The sequence below is a fragment of the Neophocaena asiaeorientalis genome, unplaced genomic scaffold (assembly GCF_003031525.2).
Source record: "Neophocaena asiaeorientalis asiaeorientalis breed wild unplaced genomic scaffold, Neophocaena_asiaeorientalis_V1.1 scaffold123, whole genome shotgun sequence".
Taxonomy (NCBI): Eukaryota; Metazoa; Chordata; class Mammalia; order Artiodactyla; family Phocoenidae; genus Neophocaena; species Neophocaena asiaeorientalis.
Window position 1 is genome coordinate 3,448,991 of NW_020173666.1, and position 21,887 is coordinate 3,470,877.

Consider the following 21,887-nt stretch of genomic DNA (forward strand, 5'->3'; position numbering starts at 1 on the left):
ACTGTAACATTTATCTGACACTAAGCCCCCCGCAATACTCATTCTTTCAGACTTTGTTAGGAAGCTGTAAAGTTAGATGTGTCTTAGAAGTGTAAGAGTAACTGCTAAGATAGAAAATATATAATATTAAAACCATTAGAGAAGGAAATGAAGAAAATAAATAAGGGTCAGGAAAAGAGATAAAATGATAGAAAGAAAAAGGATATTTAAAGGTTAAAAACTTAGTTCAACTATATCAGTAATGAAAATCATTGTAAATATACTAAAATCATCTACTGAGATTTTGAGATTGGATTAAAAAACAACAAAATACATCTATTAAACTGTTTATAAAAGATATACATAAAGCATAATTACACAAAGTTTGAAAGTAAATGGAAGGAAAAGGGAAAAAAGCACAGATCGTGCAACAAAGGTTACAGTGTTCCTAGAAATAACACTAGCAAAAATATATACGATCTGTGTGGAGAAAGTACTAAAACTTTATTGAAGGAATAAAAGAAGATTTAAACAAATGGAGAGCTTCAGAGGAAGGAATACTCAAGTTTTAAAATGTCACTCCTCTCCAAATCTATAAATTCCGTAGTATTTCAATCTAAAATTTAACACCATTGTTCATTGGACTTAATACGCTGATCTAAAATTCATTTGGAAATACGCTGATCTAAAATTCATTTGGAAAAAAGAAAGGCTCAGAGCAACCAGGACAGTTTTGAAAAAGAAAGATGATGGGGCTTATTTTATTAAATATCAAAAATTATTTTAAAGGTATAGAAATTAAAATGGTACAGTGATTACAGGAGAAGGAGAAATGAATGAAAACACAGTAAATGGACTCCAGAAACACATGTATGAATAGAGCGAGATCACCCACACTTGATATATGACAGAGGTGGCATTACAAGCAAAAAGGATTCAATAAACAAAAGATGCTGTGACAACTCTTATCTAAATAAGGAAAAGTGGTCCCTACCTCATAAGTAAAGTAAATTGCAAGCCAGTTAAAGACTTAAATGCGAAATGAACACAGAAAAATTAAAACTTGTAAGAAAGTGACACAGGGAATATCTGTAAGACCTGAGCCAGGTGTGCTTAAATAGCATACAAAAAAACTCACAGGCTAAAAAGGAAAGGATTAAAAGTTCTGTACAACAAGCACACTTACCATAAAGTTAAAAGACAAACCCCATCCACCAGGTGCTGATGCATAAGAACACAAGATTCAGAATAATTTGTACAGTACTCTTTAAAAACAATGACTCCCTCCCCACCCCAAATTTATGTTGTCTTATGTGTATTTAATGAACACGGAGAAAAAATATGGAAGAATATGTTGTTCCAGGCTGTTAATATGACTTACGGAAAGAGTAAATTTTAAAGGAGACAAACATAATAAAAACTAATAAAAAATGACTGAGATAGTAAGTTTGCATAAATGTACAAATAGGGTAATATTTATGTGTGTGTGTATATGTATACACAGAGAGAGAGAAACTTCTTTAATAATCAAGCCATAGACTGGAAGATATGTAGAGTATACCTATCTAAACAGTAAAGAGCAATCTAATAGAAATGGAAAAAAAGTATAGCTAACAGTTGCTGATGAGTACCAGATTGCTTTTGTTTATCATAGCATTTGTTATATAAAAACACTCTCATCTTCATTCCTCAAGATAATATCACTGAAAACAGAACTTAAAGAAACCCCCCATACAACAAGGAACAGTTTGTTTGGTTTTTTTTCAGATGTTATTTATTATTTCTGTAGTTGACATATACTGTTTTCCTATTTGATATTTACTGTTTTACTTACTGATACTCAGTTTTTTTGATAGCCATTGATGATGTTACAGTAAGGTCTCATTTCACAAGGAAGGTTAATACCATGATTTATTTGGCATATTTCCAAAAGTTCTTAAATGTTTTGTAAAAATTGAGATGTAATTGATAAAGCATATAGTAAATCAATACAAATGTAAAATGACCTTCGAAAATCTCTGAAGCTTATTTTTTGAAATATTTATTACATTGTACTGCTGTGTTATAGATGTGATGAAGATTTTTCTAAAGTAGCTGTGACAGTTTATCAGAAGAGATATGTGGGACTACAAATAAAAAGGAAATCCTTTGAACAGATTTATAAATTGCTTTCAGCTGACTGCTGTTTTAATATATTTCCATGTTCATTGATGCAAACTTAAATTTTCATCTAATAACAGTGTAAGGTACAATTAATTTAAGAAAAGTATCTAATATTTGCTTTTTTATTTTCTTTTGCATTAGTTCACTTGATAAACATTGATTAGGATTCTGGTTCATGCAAATACTGTCATCAATTCCAGAAAGATATGGAAGTTATAATTGTCTAAGGTAGATGAAATGACGAATTACAATGCAATGGAAAACGTGATATAATATAAATGTAGTGAAATTTCCTTATGAAATTTTGAAGATTAACCAGAAAAAGGACATATCACCATGTTTGGGAAATCTTAGATAAAGCATTAAAAGGAGCCCATATGAACAGATTCATAGAGTTAGTAGTAATTTCCTACACTGACGAATGGGAAAGGGAATTTCTATTATGTTCAGTGTGCTAAGTCATAAAGCAGTCTCACGTGTTTTGGGAACTGTATCTTGTTAGACATTATTAGGTGTCTAACAATGATAGATAATTTTGGAAACAAGGACAAGGTCTACTTCTTGAAAAGCGTTTTATGCGATTATAAGAAAGTTATTCTTAACCTTTTTCCAACTTTAAATCATTAAATGAATAATGTTGTCTGAACAAGATACATTATAAGTGGGTATTTTTTTGGTTCCTATAAACTATCATAGATAAGTAGCAGATATGGTATATTTCTTTGCTGTATTAGTCAGGGTTCAACACAGGAACAGAAAGCACTGTAGATATTTTTAGCATAAAGGAATTTAATTCAAGGATATAGCTGTTTATAAAATGGTTGGAAGTGTGCTAGAACTATTGAGTTTTAGAACTTAATATTCCTGCCATACAACTGCGTCTCACCATGTGCATCTAAGGAGTAGATCTGGGAATGCTGTATCTGGTCCCCACTGCTATGTCTTAGTGCCTCTTACCTCTCAGGTTTTCATGAACATTCTTGTCAGCGGAAACAGCAGGAAGATGGTCTCTGCCTCACTTCTGCTTATAAATCTTAAGCACATTCAGTTAGTAGAAACTTAATTTCATCTAGAATTCCAGTTGTAGGAGTGTCTGGTAAATGTAGGTTTTAGCTTTCTAGCATCTGCAGTACAAGAAGGCATGTAGGAGGATATGGGAGAGGCTGCTGAATATCAGTTGACCAAACCCAGCACACTTTACATCTATAACCCCCTCTCTCAGACATTTGTACCACGATGTGTCACTAAATACTGCTTCAGAAGCATTATGGTAGAAGGTAGGAAGCCATTAGAGTTTCAAGTAAGATAATGGTGTGTGTGACCTCTCTTGGCTTTGAAAGATAACTCTGGATAGGGAGGGTAGGAGGGAGATGCAAGCTGGGATGGGATATGGAGATATATGTATGCATATAGCTGATTCACTTTTTTGTACAGCAGAAACTAACACAACATTGTAAAGCAATTATACTCCAATAAAGATGTTTTTAAAAAAGCAATATCTGATTGTTAATTAATGTAATAAATCCTCACAAATTTTTATAGTTCATTTGTCCATTTAACAAATATTTATTGAGTACTTATTAGGTGCAAGATAGTGTGATTTTGCTGAGACTATAAAAATGATGACATATTTCCTGTCATGTCGGGCTGATCAAATGGTGGTATAGGCACGTAGAAGAGCTTATTGGTTCATATTTCTTTCTATGGATTAAACTGTAAAGTTGTAATCATCTGTGTATTATGCCCTTGCTTATGGATGATTAATTTCAACATAGGAGGCTGTGCATGTTCTTTTGCTAAAGAAAATTGGTAATAGTAAATCTTCCTAATATGGAGCTTGTTGACTACATAGTATTTGAACAACTGCTGCTAAGGATAGTGAATAGGATATACATATCACTCCCTAAAACTTAGCATGTTATACATTTTTTTAAAGTCCTTCAGGCAAGTATAAAAATTATTGTGTCCCCAGTAACGCTTTGAGTAAGATAAGTATATCTGTGTCTAAGTCCAGTATAGGGATTCAGAATGCAGCTCCATTTAGTGACACACTGAGGGAATGCAACTTTATCATCTGTGTATTTCTGTTATATTGGTTTCAGTCACCCCCTTTTTTTGGCTTGTCCATTTTAAAGTACGTTATCAGTCTCAATTTAATATGCTATTCTTATAATATATAACCTTATTAGTGTTCACGGAGTTTTAATGTTTTCCATGTGATCTCAACTATATGTATTATAAATTATTTTTGGTATAACCTTTTGCCTTAATAATGTCAGCACATAAGCTTAAATTAACTTGGTCTCCTGGTATCAGTAAAAACTGAAGTCACTGTCATTTATTATGATCTTTATCACATTAAAATAAAAATCTTTATAATAAAAGTGCGTGAAAAACAATAGTCATGAATTTGGGGTTTTTTTGTTTTTTAATTTATTTATTTATGTATTTATTTTTGGCTGCGTTGGGTCTTCGTTGCTGCATGTGGGCTTTCTCTAGTTGTGGTGAACGGGGGCTACTCTTCATTGCGGTGCGCAGGCTTCTCATTGCAGTGGCTTCTCTTGTTGCGGGGCACGGGCTCTAGGCACGCGGGCTTCAGTAGTTGTGGCTCACGGGCTTAGTCGCTCTGCGGCATGTGGGGTCTCCCCGGACCAGGGATCGAACCCGTGTCCCCTGCATTGGCAGGCGGATTCTTAACCACTGCGCCACCAGGGAAGTCCATGAATTTGTTTTTAATCTAAGGTAATGTTTTAGATTCATGATACATGCACTTGCATTCCTAAAAAGTTTTCCTGCGGTCTTCCCCCTTCCCGCCCCGCCCCGCCCCGCCGGTTCTCGGGCCTCTCACTGTTGTGGCCTCTCCCCTTGCGGAGCACAGGCTACGGACGCGCAGGCTCAGCGGCCATGGTTCACGGGCCCAGCCGCTCTGCGGCATGTGGGATCTTCCCGGACCGGGGCACGAACCCGTGTCCCCTGCATCGGCTGGCAGACTCTCAACCACTGCGCCACCAGGGAAGCCCTGTTTCATGACTACTTTTACTGAAAAATATTAGATTTCTATCATGCATCACTTTCTTAGATTCATTAAATAACAACAAATCTCTCTATATGTATATGTGTACGTATCAGACATGTACATAATATATGTATATAGTTTTTAATATGTGTATATAGTTTTAAGTCTGCTAATATACGTTATTCCTTTAAATAATCAATTAATATAATAGTTTCATCAATTTAATTATTACATAAAAGCTTACTTAGGTATATATTCTCAGTTTTCAACAGAGGAGGCTAAGATTCTTATTTTGTAAACAAGGAAATAAGGTCATGTTTATATAACAGATTGAAAAGACACTCTTAATTATAATAAGTAAAGTCTAGTTTGTGTTAACCACCAGTTTTATGTTTTGGTAACTGACTGATTAAATTGCCCCAAATTTAGAATCTTGCAGTTCTTGGTAGGGCATGTTGATTGACTTGCTTTTTTTAGTAATATGTTTTGGGGGACCACATTTTCTTATTGGCTTTTCCCTAAATCACTGGCATGGTATTATTTTATTTGATTGCAGCATGGAATTTTATTTTTCTCACTATTCCTAATCCAACCTGTTCATTACCCATTAAAATTTGCTAGTTAAGGGCTTCCCTGGTGGCGCAGTGGTTGAGAGTCCGCCTGCCGATGCGGGGGACACGGGTCCGTGCCCCGGTCCGGGAAGATCCCACATGCCGCAGAGCGGCTGGGCCCGTGAGCCATGGCCGATGAGCCTGCGCGTCCGGAGCCTGTGCTCCGCAACGGGAGAGGCCACAACAGTGAGAGGCCTGCGTACCACCAAAAAAACAAAACAAAAAAATTTGCTAGTTAATAAATTATCAAGTTAATTGTGATAAAAACTATTTGACTTTCCCCCTTCTCAGTTGACTCAAATAATGATGGTAATAATGTAACAGAGTAATTTTTAAATTTGGTGGTGTGTTGTACAAATACACTCCTATGATTCGTATTTTTTTTTTTTAAAGTGTACAAGACTCATTCTAGGGGCAGTATTAAAGTCTTCGTGTCAGATCAGTAAGTAAACAGTTTAAGTTCCTGCTTAATATGTTAAATATCAAATAGGATAAAGATTAAAACATAAAGTTGCTTAAAATTTCCCAGCAATGTAAGTTGGTTTTATAGTTGACTGGGGAAAAAAATCTTACTATGGCAGCTTATATTGAAAAAGTGAGCCTAGGGAAAAGTTCTAGATATTTTTCTGAACAGTAAAAAATTTATTCTTCATTTCTTTAAATATTTGAGAAACAGCTGCAGTGTGGTATTGCTGTGCTAGGAACAGAAAATATTGTATGATATATCCAAAATGTCTGCCCTTAAGGAGATAAGTTCAAACTTTGTAAACACATTATTTAAATAATTTTGTTAGTATTAAAATCAAAGATGGATCATGTAATTGTATTAAGCCAGTAACTACTGTTTTTTGAAGACTAATGGGAAATTGCAAAATAGCAGAACAGATCAGGAAGTTGGATATTTCTGATTTTTTAAAATCAAACTGTCATTATTTTGACTTATTTATTTTGAAATTATTTTTGAATTTTCAGAATATTTGAGCTCTATTCATGTTTTAGTTTAAGGCACATTTCAAATGAAATATTTGGGTTTTGTTTGTTTTAATATTTATTTATTTGGTTGCTCTGGGTTTTAGTTGTGGCAGGCAGGCTCCTTAGTTGCGGCTCGCCAGCTCCTTAGTTGTGGCATTCGAACTCTTAGTTACGGCACGCGTGTGGGAGCTAGTTCCCTGACCAGGGATCGAACCCCTGTCCCTTGCATTGGTAGACGGATTCTTAACCACTGGACCACCAGGGAAGTACCAGAAATAGTTGTTTTTATGATATTTATTGCATTGTTCATTTTGTATCTGGCATGCTATTATTGTACCTTATTTTCTTCATGTCATTAAAATTTGCCCTATAACTTCTAATTGGTAGAGTATCACTTAGTTTTTTATAATAATTAGCTAACATTTATTGAGCACTTACCTGTGTCAGGCCCCATATTAAGCATCTACCATGCTTTGTCTTATTTGATCCTCAGGTGAACACTAAGGTAGATGTGCTTTACCACTTGGAAACTGAGGCTCTGAGAGACTGAATGGTTTACTGAAGGCCACATGCTAGTGAGTGACAGAGCTGAAATTAAATCCAGGCAGTTTAACTCCAGAGCTTGTGCCTATGTATTAATCAGAGTCACAATCTTATTTTTCATAATTCCTAAAGCCACAAATCTCTGAAAACAAAACGTTTTAAAATAGCTTAATTTAGGTATAATTGACATATAATAAACTGTACATATTTAAAGTAATAGGCCATGTGATAAGTTTTGACACATACACTCATGAAACTGTCACCAAACTGTCAATCAAGATAATGAACCTACCCATCACCCCAAAATGTTTCCTTGTGGTAATCTCTCCCCTCTTCTGTTACTGGCCTCTACCCTCACAATCCAGGCAACCATTGATTTGCTTTCTGTTACAGTAGCTTAGTTTGCATTTTCTACTGCATATAAATTGTATGTGGAATGATAAAATATGTCTTTTTTGTCTGGCTCTTGCTCATCTTAAGGATTTTGAGATTCATTGGTATTGCATGTATGCATGTTGTATGTTGTATGCATGTCCTTATTTACTGCTGAATAATATTCTAAGTATATAACACAAGTTTTTCATCCATTTACCTGGTGAAGGACATTTGGGTTATTTCCAGTTTGGGTCTGTTGCAAAGCTGCTATGAACATTTGTGTACAGGTCTTGTGTAGACATATGCTTTCCTTCTTTTGGGTAAATACCTAGGAATGGGATGGGTGGATCATATGGTAGGTGTAACTTTTTAAGAAACCTCCAGTGACTATAGGTAATAACGCTGTGTTATGTATTTGAACTTTGCTAAGAGAGTAGATCTTAAATGTCCTCGTCACAGGAAGAAGAAAATTCTTACTATACCTGTGGCTATGGATGTTAACTTGACTTACTGTGGTGATCATTACATAATACATAACATATATTGAATTATGTTGTACGACTGAAACTAAAGTTATAGGATAATTATATCTCAAGTAAAAGAAACTGTCAAAAATTATACCTCAGAAATAATCAGTGTGTTTACAAGGTGCTACCACCATATTAGGTAATATATAAATACTTATTATGTACCTTGGTAAAATGTGGAAAATTCTGAATTCTGAAACCTATATGGCCCTAAAGTTTTCATAAAGGTACTGTGGACTTACTGCCTTGTGAAGTAATAAGGTACTATAAGATGTTTTTTTGATTCAGTAGTCATTTCTTTGCTTTGTTAAATTTACATAAACCCTTTGGAAAGATGACATGCTATCATATAAAACACTCAACAAAAAATATAGATGATGAACCTTAAGTAATTATCTAAATGAACATTAACTCTAGAAATTAGTGAGACCATGAGTTGCATGTATTTATTTGAAGTGTTTTCATCTTGAAAATTCTCTGTAATGAAATTATGTTAATGGGAATAGCAAATGTTCTGTATGCTGTATCTTGCCTAATGACTGCTGTCAGTTTGAGGGTTCAGCAGTGATTATCATCATTGTGTATTATTAAAAGGGCTATTCCATTAAAATTTTAAATAGTATATTTTGAGAGACACAATAGGTAGTCTGAAAAAAATGAGCATTATATGGTTTCATAACATACTATCTTTATTTGTTTTTCCTAAAAATAAGTTCTACAAAAAGGACAAGGTATTTTCCATTCTTAACCTTGTTGTCAACTGAGCTTATATAGAAAATGTTAGATATTGTTGGAATGATTATAAAGTTTAATACATGCATGTAAATTATTATAATGTGTCAATGAAGGACTTTTATATCATCAGGACTTAGAAGGAGATAGTTTTGAGTATATTCCAATATCAGTGTCTAAGCCTAAGTACAGAGGATCTTAGCCCTTCCAAAGGCTTACAAGTTAGTGAGGAAGGTAGACTCTCTTACAAGGCAAGCCTGATAGAGATACAAAAGTGTTGAGGTATCAATTTGAGTGAAGGTGGCATTTTAACTAAATCTTGAACCGGAGAAGAACATGAGGAGGAGGAGCATTTTGCGTAGAGGGAGTAGTCAGCACAGGTACCGAGATGGATTCGTGTGGTTAATAACTTCTGAGAAATAAGGCAGTACCTAGGGGTGATGTGTTAGACTCACTTTGTGGCTTTAAAAGTTACATTTGTCATACGTCTGAAGTAACACAGTGGATGACATAGCCAGATTTGAAACACATACTAATGTCAAAACTCATCTTCTTTCTATCAGGTTATGCTGTCTATTTACTGTAAGGACTTATATTTGACATTAAAGTTGAATTAGCATAATTGAATATTAACTACAGTGAGTTGATAAATCTGATGATTGTATCTTGTTTTGCTTTTCCTAAATTGTATATGTCATTATTAACCCTCTCATACAGTTAATAAAGTTTACCAGATATTTTTCTGATTTCCTTTTTGGATATATTTTCTCTTGCAGGGTTACGTTTTGCCATCTGCCTTTCCAGAGTAAGTGGCTCTATGTGGGCACTGAACGAGGTAATATACATATTGTCAATGTGGAGTCCTTCACACTCTCAGGCTACGTCATTATGTGGAATAAAGCCATTGAACTGTGAGTTTGAGCAAATATTCCATATCTGAAACTATCAGTACCATATATGATAATGTTATGTAATAGCTAATTAGTAAATATAGAATTAAATTTTTAATATTAAATACAGATTTATCAGCCTTTTGCAAGTATTGCCCCATTGGCAGTTTGAAAATTTAAATGCTTTACATATATCTGTATAGATACATATACGTATTATATATAAATATGTTCACATATATATAAGCTATAGCACAAGTTTAATAAAACCATTATTCTTATTAGGTGAAGAACATTCCAGATTTTTTTCTGTTCATTTATCATCTAATTATTTTTCTTTCTAATGCTTGGTCATGCCCCACTAAATTGATTTCATGACCCACTAACAAGTTGCCACCAATGTTTAGAAAACACTGATCTAAACCACTACTTGCTATGTTTTAGTAATTAGCAAATGTAATGTAAATGTTTATAGTGTAACATTGCAGAATTAATTTGACAGTTAATTTTCCTTAGTTTTGATATGGTAATGATTGCTTTTATTTAACAGTAATGACAACAAAAACTGTGTTGTGCTATAGGGCCCTAAGGATCTTTAGTGCTAACTTTTCACTGTCTTAGAATCTTATCTCTTTCTCTAATTTTTTTCTTATATTATTTAGATATAAAAATCAGAATTTAAGGATATTGGCAAGGTTTATTTTCACCATTTCTTCTTGTTTTTAAACAAATAGTTCCATATTGTTGCATTCCACAGAATTTGACATAAGGATAAATTTGTGGCATATCTCCTAAGTAATGTGTTGTTGCAGCTGTAATGGTGTATTAAGTTTGGTTTTCCTTCCTTTATCAGGAACATTGTTATTTCTCAGTCCCTTGGAACAAGGTTTTCTAGGTCTGTTCTTTGAGTTGATCACAACATATAGCGGGGAGGCCTGGTGCAGGTGTCTGTGTGGTTTCACAAGTGGCTTTCAATGAAGTGGACTGGTCTCTCAACTCTTAGAGTTTATGAATGGGTTATTTCTGCTTATTTCTACTCTATAGACATCAGCTCAGCTACATTCTTATCTGTATGACTTCTTTTTTCTCTGAGCAAATATTGGTGGCATTATTTTGTTGACTTTTTAAAAGCCATAATGGAATTTTTCTTATTTTTGGTATGAAGTGTGTAACTAGATGAGATGCCCCAACTGGAGGCTAGAATTGAGTAAAATAAAGATAGCAATATTTTAGATGCTGCTTTATTTTAGAATATTAACTTTGAGAATTCTACCATGAGAATAAATTTTCTGTGCTAAAATACAAAATTTAAGATTCTTTCCTATACAGAAAGTGTACATAATTTTTTTTTTTTTTTTGCGGTACACGGGCCTCTCACTGTTGTGGCCTCTCTCGTTGCGGAGCACAGGCTCCGGACACACAGGCTCAGCGGCCATGGCTCACGGGCCCAGCCGCTCTGCAGCATGTGGAATCTTCCCGGACCGGTGCATGAAGCCGTGTCCCCTGCATCGGCAGGCGGACTCTCAACCACTGCGCCACCAGGGAAGCCCAAGTGTACATAATTTAAAATTTTTGTGACTTATATCATTGTGAGAGTCACTATTTTTCCTGATTCCTATTTTGATCCATATTGAAAACTATATATCTGTTACTGATCACTTGCTGAAATGTTTTCAACCTTTGTAAATATATCTTTATTTTCCATTCATTATTCTTATTGTAATGAATATGTAATAGTATTGCAATTTTTACTTGAGAAAAAAACATCTTAACTTTTTTTCTTTTAGGTCATCTAAATCTCACCCAGGACCTGTCGTCCATATAAGTGATAATCCAATGGATGAAGGAAAGGTAGATTTTTAAAAATATATATATTTATTACTTAAATGCATGAATTTTGTATTTTTTAAATATGCAAAGTATTCCAGAACTACACTTACTCTGCAAAGTTGAGATTGATAACAAAGGTTGTATATCATATATACTTAATTGCTTATTTATGCATTATGAAGAACAAGTGAAAATTAAAATATTTACATTTTAAAGAAGAAATCTCTAAAACAAGTAAAATTTAATGAATACAGTTAAAGGTTGTTAACTTGTTTTTGGCTTATTTAGAATAATTCCCCTTATTTTCTGATAATCCTGACAAAAACCATTTTCTTTTGGTCTTGAATTCTTTTTTATACTAGTTAAACAATTTTTATAGCACTTATCACATAACACCTTATGTTAGAGTTGCCTCTGTATCTCTCTTCCCTAAATTTTTCTCCATAAATAGTTTAGATCAATAGAGACTTTTTAAAAATAATACTTAATTTTTTTATACTTGAAACCAGTTTCATGCGGTCATTACTTAGCTATTGTTAATTTAGGTTCATTAGTACTCTGAATAATAATAAAATTTTCTTTTCCATGAATCTCTACTTCCTAATTCAAACCAATCTCTCAGTAGTTCTATTTAATGATATTTTTTCTACTTATAAAATTTCATGAAAATTAGTCTGCATCAGTACCAGAAAGTTAATCACTATCAGAAATCAGTGAAATGAGAGTTCTGGATTTTGTGAAGTTTATTCAGGTTTTTCCTTTTCTCAGTTAGTGAGAGTGGTAGAGCCTATATGTTGTGTTAACACTGTTCTGTTAACACTGGGAAAACAAAAGGATAACGGTACTGTTTAGAGCTAGCCTATATCATACAATTGTATGGTTTGAGAGAAACTACATGAAGCAAGTTACAGTAACCTATATCTTCACTTTACTTACTTATTTTTGGTATAAGATAATTGTCTAAAAGCCAGTCTTTGGGTGGGAGACCTGGTGGAAGAATTGAAAACTTCCCTTTCTTCTACGTTGAATCAGTCAGTAAGTCATTTCAGTCCTTCCATTGCAGTGTCTTTTCTATTCAATCTCCTTATGACCACTGCAGTTCAAGGCATTCCAACCCATTCTTGAGTCATTTCCAGATCAATCTTCCTAGAGTGCCATTTTAATCTTATTGCTTTCCTGTTCAAAAGCTTTCAGTGTGAGCTGCTCTTTACTACCTCCATCCCTTATTTATATAAGTCCCTCTGTTTGGAATTCTTTCCCACTGTTCTTTCTCTGCTGAATTCCTACTCACATCTTGAGACTCAGATTAAATACATATCTTTCATGATACCTTTCCTGATAATCCTAACATAAAATGCTTTCTCTCACTTCCAAATTTATTAGCACCTTAGTTGTGCAATTTTCTGTTTATAAGTACCACATCCTTAAGTTAGTTCTTCTATTTTTTAATATTTAGGAGATTGTAGGGATTAAAGTTTAACTTATTGGCATAGATTTCTAACATTCTTAGGAAGATACAGCTGGCTAGAGAGGTTAAAGTTTACTTTAACCCTCTTATGTTACTAAGATCTGGATGGGTAAAATTTTTTTTTTTAAGTTACATAGCTACTAAGTGGCAGATCTAAGGCTAGAGCTTAAGTTACCTGTGTCCTAAGCAATCCAGTATTGTTTATACTGTATATCAATTCTTAAATTTTATATTTTTCCATCTCTTTCCTTATTCCTGAAGTTCCTCTCTTACTTCCCCCATCAGAAAATGCCATATACATGTCCAAGATATTTAGAAGGACTAGAAAAAGGTAAAGGAAACAAATACCAGTTTTGTTTTTTTTTTCCAGAAAGAGTATGTATTTCAGATTGCCGAAGAAAGAAGAGTTTATGTTAGGAAAATTAAGTGTACTTCCTACCAAGGTGGGAAAATCTATTTTGTTAGTTTCAATGACTCGTTCTTCCAAATGTCCCCGTAGTCTGAAATCCACTAAGTTGCGATTTAGTTAAAGTTACTGGATCTGCCCCCAAATTTGTTCATATCTCCAGATCACATGAACAGTTATTGGCTAGCTACCAATCATTCATGTATTTATTAAACAAATATTTATTAAATAGCTACTATGCATTAGGCAGTATATTAGATACTAGAGACATATAGATGAAAATGCGTTTACTTGTGTAAGAGAAGAAGCATCTCCGTCTGTCCAGAGGAATTGAGTAGGCTTACCCAAGGAAGCAACACTAAATGCTTAAAAGTGAATAAAAAGTGAATAAAAGTGAATTAAAAAGGGAGAAGGTTTCAAGCAGGGGGAATACTGAGATTTGGAAAATGCCAGTGCAGGAGGTGGTAAAAAGTAGAGAGTTTGTGAGGCAAGAACATGCATTTCATTCCAGAACTTATTCATTCACAAAAAATGTGTTCATTCACAAAAAAAGTACCTACAACATATCAGGCTCTCTGTCTTATGTTAGAGGTATAGTAGTAAACAAGGTAAAACCAGTTCTTGCTTAAATAGACCAGTGTTTCAGTTTGCAAGAGAATTCAGATAAGGAAAAAGACATTATTTTATTGTCTAGTGACCCTTCAGGTTAAAAAATGTACAGGTTGCTGTTGGAGCACATAGGAAGGACATTGGCTTACATTTGGTAGGTCAAGGAAGACTTTCAGGAAGAAGTGATAGCTAAAATGACATGAAGGATTAGTAGGATTAGTCAAGCAAAAAGGATGACATTTGAATGGAGTGGCCCAGTTAGGGTGACCGCATGGACAAAGGCGTAAAGGTAAGAGAGAGCATGACCTGAAAGATATAATGGAATGTATTGGGTAAGAGGGATGTGGAAAAGGATAAAGCTGGGGAGGTGAGCAGAGGCCAGACCATGATGTATCTTGTAGGTCAGATTATTCAGTTTGGACTTGATCTAAAAATAATGGTAAGGCATTAAAAAGTTTTATTAAACAAAAAGCTACATTACATGATCAGATTTGCATTTTAGAACTATCACCCTAGCTACAATATGGAATGGGTTAAAAAAAAAAGGGCCAAGACTGGAGAGTCAGAGAGACCAGAGACTAGAGAAGAGATTTGTGTATCTTGAACCAAGAGAGAGTTATTGGAGGTGGAGGAAAGTAAATTAGAGAGATATTAGTGTGTACTTTTTAAATTACTTGATGATTTTACCTGGTAGGGGAGAGACTAGAGTTAATGATGACTCCAAGGTTTTTGCCTGAGCGACTTAATGAATATTTAAAAAAAGAAAGAATGCTGAGAGAGACACTGCAATAGGGAATACCAGAAAAGGAGGGTAGGGAAGAAAATAATGAATTCACTTTGGACACATTTATTTTGAGGTTCTTGTGGAATAAATATGTGAACATGTGGCCACTGGAATTATAAGTCTGAATCTCATGAGAGAGGTCTAGGCTAGATATAATTTGGAACTAATCAATATATAGATGAGTAAATGAGATTGCCTGATAATGTGTTGAATTAGAAAAGTCTGTAAACTTTAAAGCACATGAAAATGTTAATTTTTATTGGTGACTTATATTAATTAATGAAAATATACCCTCTGGACTTCAAAATGGTACTGTTTTCATTTTCAGTAATCAGTTGTATAATATATGTTGAATCCCTAATGATCAAAGGCATATAAATATGCAGTGCAGTATTCCCGTATGTCATCCATGAGATTAGTAATTAGCAATGCAGATGTTTAATTATATTATAATTTCATACCTGAAGCATATGAATGATAATTATCTTTATCATCAGCAAATAAATGTTTCATATGATTCATGTCATTCCTAGGTAATGTGGCATTTTCTTTTATTACAGCTTTTGATTGGCTTTGAATCTGGAACAGTAGTGTTATGGGACCTCAAATCAAAGAAAGCAGACTACAGATACACCTACGATGAGGTAATAACATTATTTTTGCTAATCAAAAGCTGTTGTCATTTCTCTAGCTCAGAACGGCTTCTCTAAGAACTTAGTGATTTTTTTAGGCAACCTTTTTAATTACAGTAACGCACAGTTTTTGCATATATATGAAATAATATATTAAAATAGGTCAAAAGATAGAAAAAAAAATCTCTGCAACTCCTATCATTTGGCCATCCGGTTCCCTTACCTCATGTCGCAATGTTAGTTTCTCATGTATTCTTCCAGAGATATTTTCTGCATTTACAAACAAATTAATAAATGTATGCTATTTTAAATTTTTATACAAGTGATAGTATGCTGTAAATATTTATAGTTTGCTTGCTTTAGGATCCAAATAAAGACTGTGATTGATTGATTTTGTCTTTTTTTGCCCTCAGACTTCCTATAAATTGGATGGTTTACTGAGGCATGATCGTATTTAGTTTCATTTTTAGCAGGACTATTTCATAGATGATGCTGATGTTCTTCTACCAGGTTGAATATTAGTGTCTGTTTGTGATATTAGCAGCCAGTGATGATGTTCAAGACCTAGATCTGTTAGTGTATAGTGTTGCAAAATAGGGAAGTTCTAATTTTATAATTCCTTCTCTATTATGTGGGACACTTCAGTAAAGAGAACCTTCTTGTTTACTCTTTTGGTTATATAGTAGGACAGTTCAGATAGGAAAGGCAGGATAAATGCTTGATTCTTTCTTTTTATTTCAGTATTTACTCTAAAGAGGTTGTTCTCTAGTAATCTTAATGATGGGTAATTTGTTCTTGTTTTCTGTTTCACTATGTACTCAAAGATTTGAACGTATTTCATATGCTTCAGTACACTGAAGTTATTATCCTTATTGATTTTCAAATTGTCCCATCTTTGGTCAGTGAATCTCTTCCAGTTGTTTCCCAAGTCCTCTGGTGATAATACTCTTAGATAGCTTCCTTGCCATCTGTTATAACAAAGTATACCTATTAATCTTATATATTTCTGTCCCAAATTTAGAATATCTTTTTCCATGAAACTGGCTTCTTTCAGTGTGAAATGGTATCTAGTGACCCTAATTTGGGTACCAGGAGTGTTCACAATTTCCAATTCAGTGAATAGATCTAGGAAATGTGTAAGTGGTTTTGTTTGTTTGTTTTTGAGAAATATGTCATGTGTTCATATCGATGCTTTCAGTTACTCAAGCAGACTACCTTGAGCAACTGTAGCAATACTTGGAATACTTTGTAAATGTCTGCGTATTATCTTTTAAGCTTGACTAAAAGAATTTCCTTTGCTTTCATAGCTGTATGCTTTTTTGTATTTAAAGCTTTTTAGTTAGTAAGTATTCTGTGGTTCACCAATCAAGATCTTGAAATTATTTTAAAAGAATATTTTTTTTAATAAAGAGTTCTTGTCATTTCTCTGGAAGCTTTGGCCTGTAGAGCTGTTTCCTATGTCAAAATGAAAGCACATTTGAAAAACTGACTTTTTTTTGTTTTGCTTTTGTCATTTAAATAGTTATCTTGGCTTTAGCCACTATGGAGTCACAGGGAATTTACCATCTTACCTTAAATACACTGGAAAAATACATGAAAGAACAGTTTTTAGAAATTAGCAGGTAGTGTAGAACAGGGATTCCTTAGAGAGGGGAAACAAGGTGAGCCCTTCAATTGCCTTAGCTTATGACCTGGAGAGATCTTCCAGGTCTCAGCCCATGAAGGGGGAAGGGGGGAACCTAATTTAATAAGCCCAACAGTCTCCCTAAGTTGAGGAGGCAGAGTTGGGAAATTGGGGAAGATATCCATAGCTTATAAGACAAGGTAACAGAGAGTAGAGAACTGCCTAGAGATCGTTTTAAAAGTTCGCAAGGAGCCCTTCACCCTGCGTCTTCAGCTGAATACTGATTACTGCATGGGTGTGAGGCTTGGAAAAGATCCCCTGGAAAGGAGTAGGTAGAACGATTCTCGTAGCACACAGAGGACTGAGAGTAGTTCACATTCCCAGCAGAATGGAGAAAGCTTGTAGTAGACAGGGCATCAGGAGGAGTGCCCAGAAAGGTACTGCCTCAGTAGTGGGGCCAAACTAGCCCTGCATTACAGGCTGGCTCAGCTAGCCTAACAGAGCTTAAAAGCAAGCCTTAAAAAGTCTAAGCTGTTTCCAAGCAGTATTTTTAACTGCATCCCAGAAAAAAGGCTCAAAAATCTTTAAAAGAGTATAACAACCCATCATAAATTTCACAATGATTAGCATCCAGATAAAAGTCTATGATGCATGCAAAGAAGCAGGAAATATAATGCAAAAGGAGAACAAAATGCAGTCAATAGAAGCAGACTCAGAAATGATACTGATGGTATAATTAGTAGACAAGGATACTAAAACAAATATTAAACAGACTCCTTATGCTCTAAAAGGTAAATGAAAGCATGAAAATATTGAGGAAAGACATGCAAAACTTCAAAAACACAAGTGTAATTTCTAGAGATGAAAAATGTCTAAGATGAAAAATTTTCTCTGGATGGGTTTACCAGAAGATTTGATATTGCAGAAGAAAAGCTTGATTAACGAAGACACATAGCAGTAGAAATTACTCAATATGAAAGATGAGCAAAGAATGAGCAGAACATCAGTGAACTGTGGTACAACTTCAAGAAGACTAATATATGTGTAGTAGGAGTCTCAGAAGGGAGCATGTGGACAGAAAACATATTTGAAGAACTAATGACCCAAAGTTTCCCAAATTTGATGAAGACTTTAAACCCTATAAACTTCTAGAATATACAGATATCTTAGAAGTTCAATGAACTCAAAGCAGAAGAAACATGAAGAAAACTACACAAAAGCATGTCATATTTCAGTTGCTTAAAAGTAGAACCTGGGCTTCCCTGGTAGCGCAGTGGTTGAGAGTCCGCCTGCCGATGCAGGGGACATGGATATAAGTGGACCTGCATGATTCAAACCCGTGTTGTTCAAGAGTCAACTACACAGTATACATATACTTACATAGTATATACATTACTGTAGCATAAAGTTTACTATATATACATTATTGATATTTATGTTTGCATATATATATATATATACACACTTGGGTAGCACATATGTAGTATTACAAATAATGGTATTAGACTATTAGGAAAAAAATCTTTTATCAAGTTGTATTTGTACTTTAAACATTGCAGAAATAATGGAAAAAGTTGTGCATGTTTGTTGTATTTAAAAGTTCACATTTGGCTATTTCTTTTTGTAGGGTATTTTCTGTTACTTGTTTCTCTCTGTTATCCAAAATATTATGAGCTATTGGTCCCTGTAATTAGCTAGTATTTATTTTTGGAATGCTTAATAATTTAATATCTTAAAAATAGAAGGTACTCTTAAAGATGTATATTGTTTTCTTTAGCTAAGTAGAACTATTAGTTCTCTTTATATAATATATATACTTATGTATATGTTACACATTTTTATATATAAGATTAGAATGTTTTTATTTATAAGTTCCAGATAACACTGTAAACCTCTCTTGTGTTTCTTTTATCACTTTAAAAAATATATATTTAAGTAACTTTGTGTATAGCTTCTTAACATTACTTATATTTTACAGAAATAATTTCATCTATTAAGGCGACTAAGAAGTTTCTTATTTTAACTTTTTTTAAACAAATAAATATATTTATTCATTGCTGTGTGCGGGCTTTATTCACACATTGCTGTGTGCAGGCTTTCTCTAGTTGCAATGAGCAGGGGCTATTCTTTGTAGCGGTGTGCGGGCTTCTCATTGCAGTGGCTTCTCTTGTTGCGGAGCACAGGCTCTAGGTGTGCAGGCTTCAGTAGTTGTGGCATGCAGGCTCAGTAATTGTGGCTCACAGGCTCTAGAGTGCAGGCTCAGTAGTTGTGGTGCATGGGCTTAGTTGCTTCACAGCGTGTGGGATCTTCCTGGATCAGGGATTGAACTCATGTCCCCTGCATTGGCATGTGGATTCTTAACCACTGCACCATGGACTTCTGGGAAGTCCAAGAAATTGCTTATTCTAAGATTGAGTTTATGGAATGTAATGTGTATATTTTGGAATAAGTTTATTACTATTTTAAGATTTTATTTAGAATTTTGTTAGAGATACTTTGACCCTAAAACATGATATTAAATATTGGCATTTAAAAATACAACTGAGGGACTTCCCTGGTGGCACGGTGGTTAAGAATCCACCTGCCAGTGCAGGGGACACGGGTTAGAGCCCTGGTCTGGGAAGATCCCACATGCTGCGGAGCAACTAAGCCCATGCGCCACAACTACTGAGCCTGAGCTCTAGAGCCTGTGAGCCACAATTATTAAGCCCCACATGCCACAGCTACTGAAGCCCGTGTGCCTATAGCCCATGCTCCACAACAAAGAGAAGCCATTGCAATGAGAAGCCCATGCACCTCAACAAAGAGTAGCCCCCTGTTGCTGCAACTAGAGAGAAAGCCCATGTGCAGCAAGAAAGACCCAACGCAGCCAAAAATAAAAATAAATAAATAAATTTATAAAATAAATAAATAAATAAAAATACAGCTGATTGTCTTTGTCTATCATCATTTAAATTTTAAAATGTGATCCATAAACATTAAATTATTTTATTTAACTTAAATGTATAAGCATATGAGGAAGCCAAATAAATGGACATTGAATGATGATACTAAATGATGACTTTGTATGTAAGTGAAACTCTTAATTTCCAGTTACATGGTTTTTGTGCTGCACTTGGCAGTTCAAGACATTCTAGTAGGATAGCTTTTAGAGTCTGTTGACCATTAAGAACAAGAAGTGTATCAACTTGAATAAAAAAGAAGTAATTTAAAGAGAACATAGGAGAGTGATTTTTTAAATTTTTTACAGACAAAATTTAAATAATATCAGAACAAAAAATTGAAGGGTAACAAACTTTGGTCATATAAAAATATTTTTCATGAACATTGGGGAGCATGTATCTTTTCGAATTAATGTTTTTGTTTTTTTTGGATATATACCCAGAAGTGGAATTGCTGGATCATATGGTAACTCTATTTTTAGGTTTTTGAGAAACCTCCATACTGTTTTTCACAGTGGCTGCACCAATTTACATTCCCAACGACAGTGTATGAAGGTTCCCTTTTCTCCACATCCCCGCCAACATTTGTTATTTGTGTTCTTTTGATGATAGCCATTCTGACAGGTGTGAGGTGGTATCTCATTGTAGTTTTGATTTGCGTTTCCTTGATAATTAACCATGTTGAGCATCTTTTCATGTGCCTGTTGGCCCTCTCCATTTCCTCTATGGAAGAACGTCTATTGAGTTCTTCTGCCCATTTTGTAATCAGGTTGTTTGTTTCTTTGATGTTGAGTTGTATGAGCTGTTTAAATATGTGGGATATTAATCCCTTACCAGTCATATTATTTGCAGATATTTTTCTCGTGTTCAGTAGGTTGTCTTTTTATTTTGTCGATGGTTTCCTTTGCTGTAGAAAAACCTTAAGTTGAATTAGGTCCCATGTGTTTATTTTTACTATTATTTCCTTTACTTTAGGAGACAGATCCAAACAAAATATTGCTGCAGTTTGTGTTGAAGAGTATTATGACTATGTTTTCCTCAAGGAGTTTTATAGTATCCAGTCTTTCATTTAGATCTTTAATCCATTTTGAATTTATTTTTGTATATGGTGTTGGAGAATGTTCTAATTTCATTCTTTTATTGGGTTGGCCAAACCATACGTGTAGCTGTCCAGTTTTCCCAGCATCACTTACTGAAGAGACTGTCTTTTCTCCGTTGTACATTCTTGCCTCCTTTTTCATAGATTAATCGACCATAAGTGCATGGATTTATTTCTAGGCTCTCTATCCAGTTTCATTGAGCTATGTGTCTGTTTTGTGCCAGTACCATACTGTTTTGATGACTGTAGCTTTGTAGTATAGTCTGAAGTCAGGGAATATGATTCCTCCAGCTCTGTTCTTCTTAAGATCGTTTTGGCTATTCAAGGTCTTCTGTGTTTCCATATAAATTTTAAAACTATTTGTTCTAGTTCTATGAAAAATGCCATTGGTATTTTGATAAGGATTGTACTGAATCTGTAGATTGCCTTGTGTAGTATGATCATTTTAACAATATTGATTCCTCCAATTCAAGAACACAGTATATCTTTTTATTTGTGTCATCTTCAATTTCTTTCATCAGCATCTTATAGTTTTCATAATACAGATGTTTTGCCTCCTTAGGTAGGTTTATTCCTGGGTATTTTATTCTTTTTGATATAATGGTAAATGAGATTGTTTCCTTAGAAGTTATATGCACCCCAGTGTTCATAGCAATTGCCAAGATAGGGAAGCAGCCAAAGTGCC

The 21,887-nt window shown here is 34.3% G+C and overlaps 1 protein-coding gene across 4 annotated transcripts in view; it reads left to right on the forward strand.

The window, feature by feature from the left end:
* Positions 1 to 21,887, forward strand: part of STXBP5 (syntaxin binding protein 5) — a 165,189-nt gene that overhangs the window by 39,847 nt on the left and 103,455 nt on the right. For 3 of the 4 annotated variants that reach the window (XM_024747979.1, XM_024747980.1, XM_024747981.1), the window contains exons 5-7: positions 9,695 to 9,829; positions 11,596 to 11,659; positions 15,466 to 15,549. In XM_024747979.1, coding sequence (XP_024603747.1) covers positions 9,695 to 9,829; positions 11,596 to 11,659; positions 15,466 to 15,549 — 283 coding nt within the window. Of the gene's footprint in view, positions 1 to 9,694; positions 9,830 to 11,595; positions 11,660 to 13,476; positions 13,550 to 15,465; positions 15,550 to 21,887 lie in introns of those variants that run through there. The other variant, XM_024747982.1, reaches the window with a different exon arrangement.